The 15,422-nt window shown below is 41.4% G+C and overlaps 2 protein-coding genes across 2 annotated transcripts; both read left to right on the forward strand.

Annotated features, from left to right (window-relative positions):
* Positions 1-6,449: 6,449 nt before the first annotated feature.
* LOC125521151 (late embryogenesis abundant protein 6-like) lies at positions 6,450-7,033 on the forward strand. The gene has a single exon (XM_048686199.1). It carries the CDS (start codon positions 6,519-6,521, stop codon positions 6,786-6,788), a length of 270 nt encoding a protein of 89 aa, XP_048542156.1. The 5' UTR covers positions 6,450-6,518; the 3' UTR covers positions 6,789-7,033.
* Positions 7,034-8,661: 1,628 nt separating this feature from the next.
* Positions 8,662-9,264, forward strand: LOC125523250 (late embryogenesis abundant protein 6-like). Its single transcript, XM_048688300.1, has one exon. It carries the CDS (start codon positions 8,713-8,715, stop codon positions 8,971-8,973), a length of 261 nt encoding a protein of 86 aa, XP_048544257.1. The 5' UTR covers positions 8,662-8,712; the 3' UTR covers positions 8,974-9,264.
* Positions 9,265-15,422: the final 6,158 nt, after the last annotated feature.

Consider the following 15,422-nt stretch of genomic DNA (forward strand, 5'->3'; position numbering starts at 1 on the left):
GTTGTGAGGTGTTGATGCACAAAAGAGAGTCTGGCAAAGTTTCAAAAAAATTGGAGCAATTTAAATTGTACTTTGACCATGGAGTTTGAATCTGGTCCAAATTTGAACTGAATGAAATTTGAAAATTTTGAACTATGGAACCAAATGTTTTTGGTGGAATGGGTTGTGGGTGTTGTCAAATAGATGGAGTAATTTTTGTGGGTGCAAAAGAATTGGCGAGAATATAGCTCCTTTGCAAATCAAAGAACAGTTTTTTTGCATTAGAGTTCATGTTGTCATTGCTATGTTTCTGCCATGCCATGTTATGTTTGTTGCATCAAATATGTATGAGATGTTAGATGGATAGATAGATATGTTTAGATGGATGGATGATAATTTTGTCTTTAGAGTTTATTTAGAGTTCATTTTGATGTTCATTGAAGAAATTTTTGTTGTGGCAAAGTTATGAAATTTAGAGCTTTTGACCTTATATGGCAAAGTTGTGGCAAACATAACCCCGATATATAACTTTGATTTTGAGGCATATGAAAACATGAGAGGGGGGTCGCTAAAACATAACCCCGATAACTTCGACATGAGGGGGGGTCATTAAAGCATAACCCTGATAACTTCGACATGAGGGGGGTCATTAAAACATAACCCCGATAACTTTGATTTTGAGGCGGTTCGCAAAGTATCCTCTCTCCAAAGATAGGACGACTCATCAGACATGAGGGGGGTGATCGAGTGCTCGACGATCGTCTGAAACTGACTGTTATAAAACTTGTCAATTTTGCATGATGTTTGCCACTAATCCATTGCTCATATGCATACGATTCCTTGTTTTGATTAGGTCTATGTTTGCCACTAATCCATCTCTCATGGTTGTATATAATTTCTATGTTGTAATATTTGCAAAAAGTATGGACAGAGACTTAGGAAAAGATGAGTTGTTGGGGGATATAATCCGCGAAGAAGGTGATATCACCTTTTCGTTTCTCAACTACACAAATGGCAAGGAAAGAGAGGGTGACGGCTCTGGTGATCGAATGGAGGAGGGAGGAGATCATGACGGCTCCGGTGATCGAATGGAGGAGGGAGGAGATCATGACAGCTCCGCCAGTGTTGGAGCCTTAATTGTTGCAAAGTCCGGCGAGGATATATATATATGCATTAATTGTTTGGTATGTGCATATATTAAAGCTTCTTTCTTCTTTTAGCCCTCCGCATCGAGCCAAACTTCTGTAAGGAGACGAGGCCCGAAGAAAAGGATGGGCACTGATGAAAGGTTCACGATCAAAGTAATCACTCTAGATGGCGAACCGATTGCTCCCAAGCGGACCAAATACAAATTTGTACATCAGTGCAGAGTTGTTGTTAGGGACAGCATCCCGGTTGATCAGCATCCAAGAATGGAATAAGAAGAAGGACCCTGAAGTTTCTTATGTCAACGATAGACAGAATGATGAGCTTTGGAACTCGCTGATGACAAATTTCAGCGTACCGCCAGAGGTGGATCCAAATAACCCAATTATACAGCGACAAGTCAAGTCGTGGGCTCTTAAGAAGATGGCAGAACTATTCAAGAACTGGGAGAAAAAATTGAACAAGTTTGTCGACAAAGACGAGAGTCCATAATTCACCGGTCAATATGTGAAGATAAAAGATCACTGGTCCGCATTTGTGGCGTACAAGAAATCGGAGAAAGCTAAGAAAAGTTGAGAGACAAATAAGCTAAATGTTGCAAAGAGGTAGTGTCACCATGTTACAGGGTGAGGTGGCTACGGCAAAGCCCAGCCTATGTGGGACAAAGCTGAGAACGACCTTCTTGCTAAAGGGGTCCAACCAGAGACATTGAACTGGCCCGATCAGTCAAGGACTTGGTTCTTCGCGGTTGGGGGAACTTTGGACCCGCAAACAGGGAAATGTGTTTACACGAAAGCTCAACTTGAGACACCGGTCAAAATATTCGGGAAGCAATCTAGGATGTGCGGGAGAGGGAGGTTCCATCCCGACAGAGAGAAGGACAAGTTGCCAATGGCCCTTGGGAATCCTGAACACCCTGGATGAACACGAGGCACATCAGGCTCCATTCCCTGGAAGTATGGGTTTCCGGAGCAGTGCCACTTATAGAGGCCGAGGGAGAAAGAAGAAAGAGGAAGCAGACCAAATGCAGGAGATGGAAAAAAGATTAGCGGAACTAGAGGAACTTGAGAGCCAGCGAGCTAACGGCCCACCATCTCAGCGGCATGAAGATCCTTCATTCCATACTGCCGGTCATGAAGCTACCCCACCATCTCAGCAGAAAAGTAGTGTGGCATCCACGGAGCTCGTTCAGCCTAATATCACGGCTCCTCGCTACCCCATAGATGGTATCACGGAGAATGAACATTGTGTGCTAATGGCGAAATGCCATAACCTGACCTTCAAGGAGACGGTCGGCTATGTCTTACCTCCTCGACCTAAGGGAACTTTCCATTGCCGTCCGATTCCACATGCCTTTGCTATTGTTTGGGTGGATGAAACAATGGACATAGTTGAAGGGTTGGAGCTTGACTACCCTAAAGGTGAAGGGGAGATTCTTCTAGAAAATGCCTTAAGGACTACCTGTCTATGGAGAAAGGAAAACATCTTGCTTCCAAACTAGACACCGCCTCAACAGACTCAGCCGGAGGAGGCCCCTCAGCAGACCCCTCACAGTCCAGCTCGACTATCTCTGATACCTCAGTCATCTCCAGCGCGTCAGCCATCTCCGCTGCCTCAGCGGACTCCGACGGAGGAGGCCCCTCTGCAGAATCCTCCTTCACCTCAGCTGTCTCCGCCGCATCAGCGGACTCCACCTCCTCCGCCGCCTCAGCAATGGCGGAAGAGAGGCATCGCCGCTCCGGCGGCTAGCAGTACAACAAGGAAGAAATTCAGAGCTGGTCCAAGCCTCAGGGCTCCTCCAAAGTTACCATATGAGAGGACTGATGAGGAAAACAAGGACATCGTGGCTGCCGAAGTGAAGGCCCATTTTGAATGGGAACCTCCACCTCCAAAGGATAAAATAGATCCGGTGAAAGAAAAGCGCTCTCTTGATGCCCTTAGGTGACCACCACCATCTCCGCCACTATCACACTATGACCGCTATATTGAAAAGACATATGATGAAGCGCGGTGGTCGGGAAGTACTAGCAGTGCTGCAAGACGGAGTGGGAAAACAATTCTCCAGCTCGGAGAATAGGAGAAACAATCGTGCCCCCCGCTCAAGGTGTTTACCGATATCACTAATCATCCGGGGCTAGCGATGGTACCACTCTTGGTGATTACGTGGGCGATGATGTATAGTTTGAAATGGCTGAGGTACTAGCGCCCTTTAGATACGAGCACGGGAAGCCTCTCGTCAAACCTGATCAGCTCCCACATCTACCAACGATGATGCGAAGATTGCATTACTGGTACTTGGAAACCTGCAGCAAGGATGGGACTGACAGTATCTTGCTGGGAATTAAGGATGAGAATGACTTCCTTGGAGTCGACCTGATGTACGTTGAATTTGTGGAATTATTTCAGTTATTCAATCAAGATGCCATCGACAAAACTCTCGTGACTTGCTACTGTTTGTAAGCATTATTTCTTTAATTAAGTCTCTAGCTCAGCTCGTTCATTGCATGTATATATAATTATCCTCACTTTATTATGCAGATTGAAGATTGCCGAATGCAAAAGAGGACAAATCTATGACATTGGGTTCATTAGCCCAAATACCGTAAATCATTTACGGTACAAAAGAGAGCCAAAGTTGCTGAGGAAAACTTGCTAGACATGTTCCTTCGACATCAAAACAAAAGGAAAATACTCTTTCCTTACAACTTCAAGTGAATGTTACTGTCTTGTGCATATTCAGTTTCGCTTACTCGAGGTTAAGTGTAACTGATGAGTTATGCGTGCGTAGCTTTCACTTTATTCTGCTATCCATTAAGCTTGACGGGGGAGTAGTAACTGTCTTAGACTCGAGACGTAAAGAGGCTAAGTTGTGGGCGGACATGAGTGAAATGCTCCAGAAGTAAGTTCAATCATTATCGCACCATATCGGCAACTTTCGTTCATTTCCTGATATCAAGTAATCATTTTCTTTGCTGGGAAGAGTTTGGAAAAAGTTCATCAGAATGGTTCCGAGTCTGAAGAAGGAGTTGCGATTTACACACCCTAAAGTAAGTAGTACTAGCTAGTTCCGTGCATCTCTCATTGATTCTAATTTCATCAATACCATTATCATGTTTGATTATCAGTTTGACTGAACTCTATTCTCGTAAAGTACTTGTGGCAGGCACCCGGGAATAATTTATGTGAATACTACGTTTGCGAGTTCATTCGCCACTCGACCTTTGAGCGGGGCTTATCTGACCAACAATTTGAAGTACGTAAACAATATTCACAATTTTATTTTATTACCATCAATTGTGTTGAGTTTCATTCATATATATGTATTGACCCCCTTCTTTAAATTAGATCTGGGAGATGCGGGATGAACTCATACCACATGATCGCATACGAGCAGTTCAAGAGGAATTGGTGGGATTCTTTGTTGACCACGCCATACCTACAGACGGAGAATACCATCAGGAATTGCAATGCAATTTTGGTAGATGATGTCAGGGATCGTAAGAGATGTTATATTGTATATATGTAGTAGTGTCGTATAGATATACGAAAACTTGTTGTTCGACCAAGCATGGAGAAAGTGAGGTCACTTCTCTATATATGTTCATGACGATCTTGTGTAATGGTTCCTTCATTGCTATGTGTAGTAGCTAGCGTCGAGTTGAATGGAAGACATTAAATAAAAATGAAATTCTAAATGTAAATGAATTGAAGGGTAAACACAAAAATAAAAGGAGGAAACACAATATGAAAACCCCTAAACCCCTCCTTTCAAAAAACAAAAAAATACCCTGGCATCTATGGACGCGTCGCTGCCTTTTAGTCTCGGTCGGTGTTACCAACCGGGACTAAAAGTCCTCCTGTCTGGGCGCCCCACAGCGGCCACGTGGAGCTCCTTTAGTCCCGGTTCGTAAGCCAACCGGGACTAAAAGTGATGGGCATTAGTCCCGATCGTTTTGTCCTGATTGCAGAACCGAGACTAAAGGCCCTTTAGAACAGGGACTGATGCCATGTTTTCTACTAGCGTGCTTCTATGTAAAACAAATTAAGATATGTACTACAACACAATATGAATCACATACTTCAGTTAGTGTTCTAGCAAAATAATTATAGAAAATAAATGCAAATGAACCTAACAATGTGAGATCTCAAACATGTTGATATATAAAGTTTAAGATCCACGAATATTTTTCACGACCTTTGCTTAGTATTGGATATATTAAGTTCCAGAAAATTGGCAAAACATAAATCAATAACCGTTTTGCCAAAACATTGGCACTTAGTATATGATTCCCTATAAGAAAATGAAGGTAACTGCATATTCATAGTGAAATTAACATTTCATTCTAAAATTAACAAGTCATATTCCTACTATAACAAATCATTCTAAAATTAACAAGTCATATTACTACTATAACAAATTATTCTAAAATTAACAAGTCACTCTAAAATTTAAAATTTAACACTACCAAACAAATTAACCATAGTAATCAAATTAACCGTAGCAAACAAATTCTAAAATTAACCCTACCAAAATAATTAATGCTTCCAAACAAATTAACCCTAAAGCAAATGAACCCTAGCCCTAAACCTAACTACTACAATAGAACGGGACGGGACATGCTTACTGTGGACGGTGGCTCCGGCGGAAGGATATTGATTACCATATTCTCGGTATATTCTAAAAAATGTCGGCTCCGCCTGTCCAAAAGTAGTCTTGCCCACTGTTTTCTTTTTCTTTTTGTTGAGAATTCGCTAACCGTTTCCATGTCTCGTACTACTAGTTGTACTTCCTCTATCCAGATGCATAAGTCATCTTCGACAAATGCAAAGTAAAAAAACAATATAACTTAATATTTATTTACTAATTAATACCATTGCATACAATGAACTGAGCACTGCATGTCGTGTTTGATAGTCTCAAGTCATTGAAAGCAAACACATCTTTCATTAGTTGATTTATTTATTTATGTCAAGAAACAAAAAATGAGATGCGAGTTAATACAACGGCCTAAGTGTTCTGAAATTATTTGGACTTATCATTTTCCGGAAGAAAAGTAGCCGTAGCACAAATCTAGATATTTTCCGAAAACGAGTGGACACGGTTTAGTCGATGGCAGGTGGCCGACTTCAGTTCATTTTTAAAAGGTGGACGACTTCAAGACGCATGTGGCCACGGTTCTGTGTCCTGTCCCTAACGAATCATCGCCTAATACACAATCCATCCACTGAGCAGCGGCGCGCCTGCAGTTGATCCATCTCTATCCGACCGACACCACGTCCTTGTCGACATAACGTAATGGTCCGGCTATATAAACCATGCTCGAGCACCAGGGAAGGGACAGCAAAGCAAGAAGAAGTAGCCAGATCCAAATCAATATACTTACGATATCGAGATGAATCACGCCAAGGAGAAGGTGAAGGACGCCGCGAGCGCGACCAAGGCCAAGGCCAAGATCACGCAGGCCAAGGTGGCCGAGAAGACCGAGGCGGCCACGGCGAGGTCGCACGACGAGCGTGCGCTGGCGCACGAGCGGGGCAAGGCCAAGGTCGCCGCCGCCGAGGCCGAGCTGCACCAGGCCAAGGTGACCCACCGCGAGGAGGCCATGGAGCACCGCCTCCACAAGCGCGCCGGCACCGGGCACAAGCACGGCGCTGGCCACTGATGTGCATAAAGGAGCCGGACGGCCGGCCGCCGGCTAGAAAGATGTACCGTGCACGCATCGTTCATGCTAGCAAGCCGGCCTGTACTTGTTTCCAACTCTTTTTCCTTCTTTTACTCCCAGTCAAAATGTGTGTTGATGGACGTCCAGCTTAATTTGGAGAGGTGAGACCTGCCTGCCTGCCCCATGTGCATATGTATGTATTTTGGCGTGAATAATTAGTAACAGATTGAGTTAAGTTTTGTCTATGAGGAAGTATTAAAATCAACCCACTGATTTCTCTCCATCGTAAACCGCATCCTCCGCGCGACAGGCACCGCTGTGCGCCGCCCACCGCTCCCCCCTCCACGCACCCAACCATATTTCTTCCGCGGCAGATATGCTCCTCCACTCGTTCTCCTTACTCCGTTTTCCCCTTTCGAATCTCTTTCTTCGTCGCTCTGGGAGAGGGAGAACTCCGACAACCGTGCACCGCTGCTGCGATCCGAGAGGAACGATGACGGCCACCGCATGTGTCGGTGCTGCAACGCAGAAGGAAGAGGGAGGCCGGAGTTGGTGCCTCGCTCTGTGTCCTGCCATGCCCGTGCCGGCTCCACTCTTCCTGCCCTCTCTCACCCCATATCCGACGTGGAGTGTTGCTGCTGCAAAGAGGCACCACTGTGCTACGGGGGACGAAGGCGGTGACGACAAGATTTTTGCTGAGAAGGGGGCACCATCAGGGTTGCAACAGCTCTAGTGCTCCAACCCACCTCGCCGCAGCGGTCGCCGTTTGTTGCACCGGCGGTGTTGCGATGCAGCTGCGATGAAGCATCGTCGGAGCTGCGTTCGAGCAATGCCATGCAGGTGTTTGTGCTGCATTGAAGCATCGCCGGAGCAACGATGGTCACCATCACGGCGTTGGAGCACCGCCGTGCCAGTGTGGCGTTGCAATGGAGCATCGCTGGATCTACGATAGGCCGCCAGTGCTGTGTTGGAGCACCGCCGCGCCAGTGTTGGCGCTGCAATTGAGCATCGCCGGTGCTGCGTTGGAGCACCATTGCGCCTGTTTTGGCACTACAATGACACATCGCCGCACTGCCATTGTTGTCGAACGCCCAGCTCTGCCAGCGATGGAATGCGGCTGATGCTTGCAAGTCGGTGGTGTTGCTTCCATGGCGCGTCACATGGTTGCTTTCATTGTGGCACAACATGTGTTTGATCGATCCAACGGTTGCGAGAGGAAGGATCCGACGGCCCGCCACCCAACTGATTTCCAAAAGAAATATGTCAGGCTGATTTACAGCAGCCGCCTTTGTCTATATACTACTTTACATATTTGCGCTTCGTTGATCAATGATAACAGCTATGGTCTAAATAGAAGAAAGTGCTAGGCGACAATAAAATCCGGCGAGTTGAGGGCATCTATAATAGACTATTTATAAGTTACTAGCAAGAGAGCCCGTGTGTTGTAGATGCTCTTACCGGCGCTATGACCATGAAGGGGATTGCAATGCTTGGTGACACCGAATAGGCGCCAGGAGCTTTTTGTTATTTTGTCTTTGCCTAGGAGCTTTTCTGTGAATAGGGAGGCAGATGTCCTCACCGTTTTTATCTAGCTGACTAGTTCTGAATCCTGATATTTCTCGTCCAGAACAATGAGTGGACACGGCTCAGTCCATGCAGGGGCCGACTTCAGTTCGTTATAAAAGTTGGCCGACATCAAGACGCATGTGGCCACCCAGCCTAAACAATCCCTATCGAATCGAACCCAGCCTAAACAATCCATCCACTCAGCAACGGCGCAACTGCAGTTGATCCACATCCATCCCACCGACACCCCGTCCCTGTCCGCCAGCGAGCATCGTGCGGCGGCTATATAATCCCGCTCGCTCACCACCATAAGCAAAGCAACTAGAAGAAGCTAGTAGCAACTCTATACTATATCAAGATGAATCTCGCCAAGGAGAAGGTGAAGGACGCGGCAAGCGCGGCCAAGGCCAAGGCCAAGATCACGCAGGCCAAGGTAGCCGAGAAGACAGAAGCGGCGACGGCGAGGTCACACGACGAGCGTGAGCTGGCGCACGAGCGGGGCAAGGCCAAGGTCGCCGCCGCCGAGGCGGAGCTGTACCAGGCCAAGGTGACCCACCGCGAGGAGGCCATGGAGCACCGCCTTCACAAGCGCGGGCACAAGCACGGCGGCGGTCACTGATGTGAGCCTGACGGCTGGCCGTAAGGCTATGAAGATGGACTGTACATGCATCGTTCATGCGAGCAAGCCAGCCTATACTGGTTTCTACTGTTTTTCCAAAAACCAAAAATCCCATTGCAAATCTGTGTTGATTGACGTCGGGCTTAATTTGGAGAGGTGACAGCTGCCTGCCCCATGTGCATATGTATATATGTACTGTATGTCTTATGCGTTTTTGGCTTCTTGAATAATTAATACTGCCTTTCATAGTCATACTTGCGGTCGCAAATCAATGAATTACAGTTTTCTATAGACTGAGCTCCATGGCATCCCTTATCCTCGCCCCTCCAACATTGCTTTCAGATCTATGCTAGCCAACTAACCTACTATATGAAAGTTTCTCTTTTCTTTCTCTAGAATGAAACAACATATGGACTTCAAACTTTGCAAGTCAAACAAACTTTAGAATCTCAATTGTGAAAAACCTTTCATATTTTTTGATCCGACATAAACATACAAAATGAGATTTTTGTTTAGTGAAAAACAAAAGTGATTTTAAGTATTTAAGATGCATGAAAAAATATGGAAGTTTTCTCCCACATTGTAGTTAGAATCTTTTGTTGTCCTGCAAAATTTAAAATTTATATATTGTTTTGTTTAAGAAAAACAAAAGACAAAAGAACCTGCACGAATCCCGATGCAAAAATGGATGGCTAAATAAGGGGCACCATGGAGCTCGACCTACATTGCAACTTTTTTGTTTCAGCTATGTTCTAAGTTTAAAAACTTGGGAAAACCTCTCGAGCAGAAAGTGTCCAGCTACATTGAAAGACTGCAAGCTAAGGGCTTTTCTAGCAGATACTTTATAAGTTCTATTTGAGAGGAATTTTTTTTTATTAAAGGAATAAGAGTGTTCTAACAGATCTGCTAAAACCAAAACTTCCTCAAATATTTCATTTTCCCTCTAAAGGTTATGGTTATTGAATATGATGTTGTTGTTGAAATTGATATATGTTGAATGGTTGTTGAATATGATGCTTGAACTTATTAATGCAGTGATCTTTGTCAACTTGTTGTGCTGATATCAAAATGTTGATATGATTTTGATGTTGAACGTGAACTCTGTCAACTTGTTGTGGTGTTATCAATAGAGTTGATGCCTTCGTCAATGGTTGCCGAGGGGCTCGGGTTAACCAATAGGGTTGATGCCTTCATTAACCTATTGGTTAATGCTAGATTCTCGGCAACCGTCAACGACAGCATCAACCCTATAGGTTAACCATAGACCCTCCGTAACCGTCGAGTACGGCATCATCCCTATTAGCTAAACCCTAGCCTCAGTATTACAACATTTTGTTTCATCAACGGAATTGCATATGATCACATTGTACCACAATGCATACGATCAACAGAATTCAATTCACAACATCATAATTCATTTCACAACATCACATTACATTTCAACCAACAGCATACTTCCAAACTTACCAAATATTCCATTACAACTAACCATCATAATCCTAAGGTTCAGATAGAATCAATAGAGTCTTCACCATACTTAGTTCAACAAATAACCACTACTAGAAAATACCTTATAGGTAGATGCTTAGCAGTAGCGCTGGGTAAGAGCCCCATGGTACTGTTAAGTAGCAGTAGCACTGGTCAATACCCCCACGCTACAGGTACATAGTAGTAGGAGCGCGGGTCGACAAACCCAACGCTCCTGCTAATTAAGTGGGCCCCATGATAAAAATGTGAAGCTAGTATTTTTTTTCAAATGAAAATGTGAAGCAAGTATTTTTTTTTCTTTGAAATGAAAATGTGGAGCTAGTATTTTTTTTATAATGAAAATGTGAAGCAAGTATTTTTTGCAATGAAAAAGTAAAGCTAGTATTTTTTTGAAATGAAAATGTGAAGCTAGTATTTTTCTTAAATGAAAATGTGAAGCGAGTATTTTTTTAATGAAAAAGAGAAGCTATTTTGAAATGAAAATGTGAAGCTATTTTTTAAATGGAAATATGAAGCAGGTTTTTTTTAAATGAAAATGTGAAGCTATTTTGAGATGAAAGTGTGGAGCTGTTATTTTTTTTTGAAATGAAAATGTGAAGCTAGTATTTTTTTGAAATGAAAATGTGAAGCTAGTATTTACATGCTCATGTGTGACTGCTCATGTGGTGAAGGATAGATCACCGACGAGCCGCTCGACGACGCCCAGAAGATCACTGACGACACTCGCATCCTCGACAACCATTAGTGAGTAAAGATGGTCTATTTGTACATGTGATATGTGGGGTAGTGTTGTGTAGTATTAGCGTTGTTACACCTAATGGAGCAGTTGATAGTCTCGCTTTCAGGGTTTTTTTTGTCCCATCTCCCATGGTTTTTTTGTACCTCCTCTCATCTTCGCTGGTTTTTTCGTAGATGTTTTTTCGTCCCCTCCCCCCACTTCATCAGTTTATTTTCGCATCACCCTCTCACACAACGAAAGAAATCTAAACATATCAGAACTTTCCATACTAGCACAAGTTATTTAGTAATGTAGAATCAATCACGAACAATCTCTAAAGATCAAATCTAAATTAATTAACCTTACCTTAAATCACTCAATCACATTAATTAAAAAAACAAATAATTGATTTTCAGAAAATCGCTCAATCACATTAACCTTACCTTAACTCACGGATGGTAATCAATCTCCAAACAAAGGAAACAATAAATTGAGGGAGCAGTAAATAAACTCCCTTTCTTATGACATGTATATGATCTTCCCTTCCCTCCCCGTTGTCGAGCATTCTTAATTCTCGAGGCCGATGCTTGGCCTGCGTCACTGGGTCGCGTCGGTGCCGGAGGACGAGGACGGCGAGGTCGGGTGCCGCGGCACCGCGTTGGCCGTGGCCGGTGAAGGGGGCGAAGAAGGAAGGCTTCCCTGGTCCTGGCCGTGGTCGTGGCCCTGGGAGTTGGTGCGGTGGATGTGGCACTTGAAGGACCCGGTGTGGGTGGCCGGCGCGCACTTGGAAGCGGGCCCTTGGCGTGCGCCAGACGGCGCCGACGCCGACCAGGGCCACCTCCTCCGCGTAATCTTGGAGCTGTGGCTGGCCGATTTACATGAAATTAATTCCCTCAGTTGTGGTGGAAAATATAATACACATAATCCATATTGTTATGCACTAGCGTGTGTGTGTGTGAAATAGATGGATTATGGTCCCGTACCCAATAAGATGAATATGTGTGTGTGTGTGTGTTAGAGAGAGAGAGGGAGAGGGGGAGAGAGAGTGAGGAAGAGGGAGGGATAGAGTGTGTGTGTGTGTAAGGATTTGATGGTAAAAAAGTCGCCAATGTCATTTGATATGTATGAGAATATTAATATTGAACTCTTAAAGTTAATGTGGCCCCATTGCAACGCACGGGCGTTCTTCTAGTTTTAACGATAATACTAGTGCTGCAAATTAATTTCTTTCATGAAACTTCCCCTTTTTGTGAACATTTCACTATTATATTCTTATTTTTTATATTATAAAAATGCATAATTTCTATTTCAGTTATTTGCAAATTTTGTCATTATTTGTTCTATTATTATTTTTTCTTTCTTGGTAAGGGATAAACGAATGACACTAACTCACTCTTTCTTAGAGAACTTCAATATTTTGAAAAAAAATAAGTTTTTCTTCTATTTTCTTTCTTCTTTAAGGGTAATACCAATGGCACTAAATTATTCCTTCTTAGGATTTTTTTTCCAATTTTTCACTATTTTATGCTTATTATTGCATGTTATTAAAAAGGTGTAACTTTTGTGCAAACTATTCAAATTTTTCAATATCTTCTTTCCTTTTATTTCTTCTTAGATGGTAATACCCGATGCCACCAATTCATTCTTCCTTTGAAAACTCCTTATTTGATTTTCTTGTTTTTTTATTTCATATTTTGAAGGGTAATACAAATGCCGGTAATTCATTCCTTATTAGGAAATGTCCACAATTATATAATTATTCTTTTATCTTATAAAAAACCATTTTTTAGGTAAATGTGTGTAAATTTTTGCCATTATTATCTTATTTCTGAAAGGGTAGTTCAATTTCCAGTAATTCACCCTTTCTTAGAAAACTTCATTGATATTTAAAAATACATTTTCTTATATAATTATGACTTCATAATGATTTTCCTAATATGTAATATATATACTACTAAATTTTTATTTGTATCTATTATAGGTGTTAGTTCCATTGTATAAAAGTCATACTAAGGTCTCCAAACTATCGTTATTGAGCATGTGGGACCGCCACCATCTCTCTCGTGCGTTTGAGAACTGGACTGCTTGGCATATCTTTGAATGGGGCAGCGCTATGCCTCACTTATAGCGAGATGTAGTGTCCGCTCGCACAAGACACCTCTAAGTAGGCCGGCCCAGAAAGTGGGAGGCCGTAGGTGACTGCCTCAGATTTTATTTCTTCACATTTTGTGTTTTTTACTTTATTTTTTTATAATTCCAATGTTATAAATATATATATTACAAAAAACACTTTACATATATTATTTAAATAAAATCTTAAGCAAACATTTGAAAAATGTGAAATGTATATAGAGATATTTTTGTTGTGTATACAAAAAAATTATACACAAAAGTTGATCATGTATATGAAAAATGTTAAATTTGTATAGAGAAAATATTTATCATGTATATGTAAAATATATACTTTACAAACCAATACAATGTGTATGAGAAAATATTGATCATATATTGAAAAAATATTTAACATGCAAAAATATGGTCCTCGCGTATGCAAAAAAAGTATAATCGACATTCAATAAAAGTAGACATAAAAACATATATCTAAAAAAGTAATTTTGTATTTAAACAAATGTCCAAAAATTATTTTAAATTGTTTCTAATGTATACAAAAAATTTACATTGTGTGCAAAAAAAATGTTTATTGCTATTAAAAATAACCATGTATTGAAAAATCTTGACCATGTTTTCGAAATATGTTAATCTTGAATTTGAAAAATCTTAAACATATATTGAAGTGTATGAGATATATATACCAAAAATGTACAATGTGTATAAAAGCCTGACATAAAAATATAAGTTTTTGATAAATTTTAATCATGTATTTGAAATATGTGAAATGTGTACATAAAATACATTTATGATGTACACAAAAATAGTTGATTTGTGTTGAACAAAAAAATAAACCGATGGAAATTTAAAAAGAAACAAAGAAAAAGAAGAAACACAATAGAAACACACAGAAACCGAAAAAAGAGAGAATAAAAACCAAAGAAAACCAATGCAATCGAATGGATCAAGTGAAAACCGTGAAAGAAACAAACAAAAACAAACAAAACATATGTAAGGCAAGAACAAAGATAGAAATAAAAGCAAAAAAACAGTGAAAACTGAGAAAGAAGCAAACAAAAACAGAAAAATAAACATAACCGTTGAAGAAGCAGAGAAAACCGAAAGAAAAAATAAAAGAAAAAACTAAAGAAGCAAACAAGTGAGCGAGCGAATCTGTCTGTAATAGCCGGAGAAAATAAGATGGAAATGGACAGGCCCAATAGCTACACGTCAAGGCAACCCTTTAGACGAGGTGTTTGTGAGGATCATGGGGTGTGCGCGTGCGGGCAGAACGGAAAATGCAAGACTAGTGAGTAGTAGAGGTTGGACGTGGTGGAGAAACATCGTTTTTGTTTTAAATTCTCTTTGTTTGTGTATGCTAGGTAAGATGCCTGCGGTGCACCGCTTTTATGGGCGCTTCTCGAGCTCAGGGCTCACAAACGTCTAATTCCTGGATATTTTTTCAACGCTTTCTTCTCAAGGGAGCAGCCAATATAATAAGCTATGTTCCATCATAATCACATCGTTGCTTGGTTCACAAGTTACTTGTTGGTCACCAGAGATGTCTTGCTTGGTGTGTTACATTTCACTTTAGGTATAAATTGCCTGAATTTTGAATTTGGATCAGTCAATTTCTTGGCCCTTGATTCTGGCTCTGAGATTCTGTTTTTTTTCTGGACTGGTGAACTTTTTGTTTTTATGTGTCCTTCTTTTTTTTTACTTTATTAGTATTTTTTTCTTTTGTAGGTATTTTCGGCATGTTGGGACTGTAAGTAAATGTAGACACACAATACTATGTAATATGTGCAGAAGTCACAGTATTATATGAATGTTGTTTGCACTCCATAAAACTGTGATTTTAGTGTAAAGTTGAGTGTAAGTCTTGGTAAACTTTTTTCCTCATCTTTATTCTTAAAGTGAAATGCCGATGGCACTAATTCATTGGTACTTATACTCCCTCCGTTTTTATTTAGTTCGCGTATTAGCTTTAGTCAAAGTCAAGCTTTGTAAACTTTGACCAATTTTATAAACAAAAATATTAACATATACGATAACAAATCAACATCATTAGATTTATTATTGAATGTACTTTCACATAGTATAAATTTGTTATGGTAAATGTTTATATTATTTT

The sequence above is a fragment of the Triticum urartu genome, chromosome 7 (assembly GCF_003073215.2).
Source record: "Triticum urartu cultivar G1812 chromosome 7, Tu2.1, whole genome shotgun sequence".
NCBI lineage: Eukaryota > Viridiplantae > Streptophyta > Magnoliopsida > Poales > Poaceae > Triticum > Triticum urartu.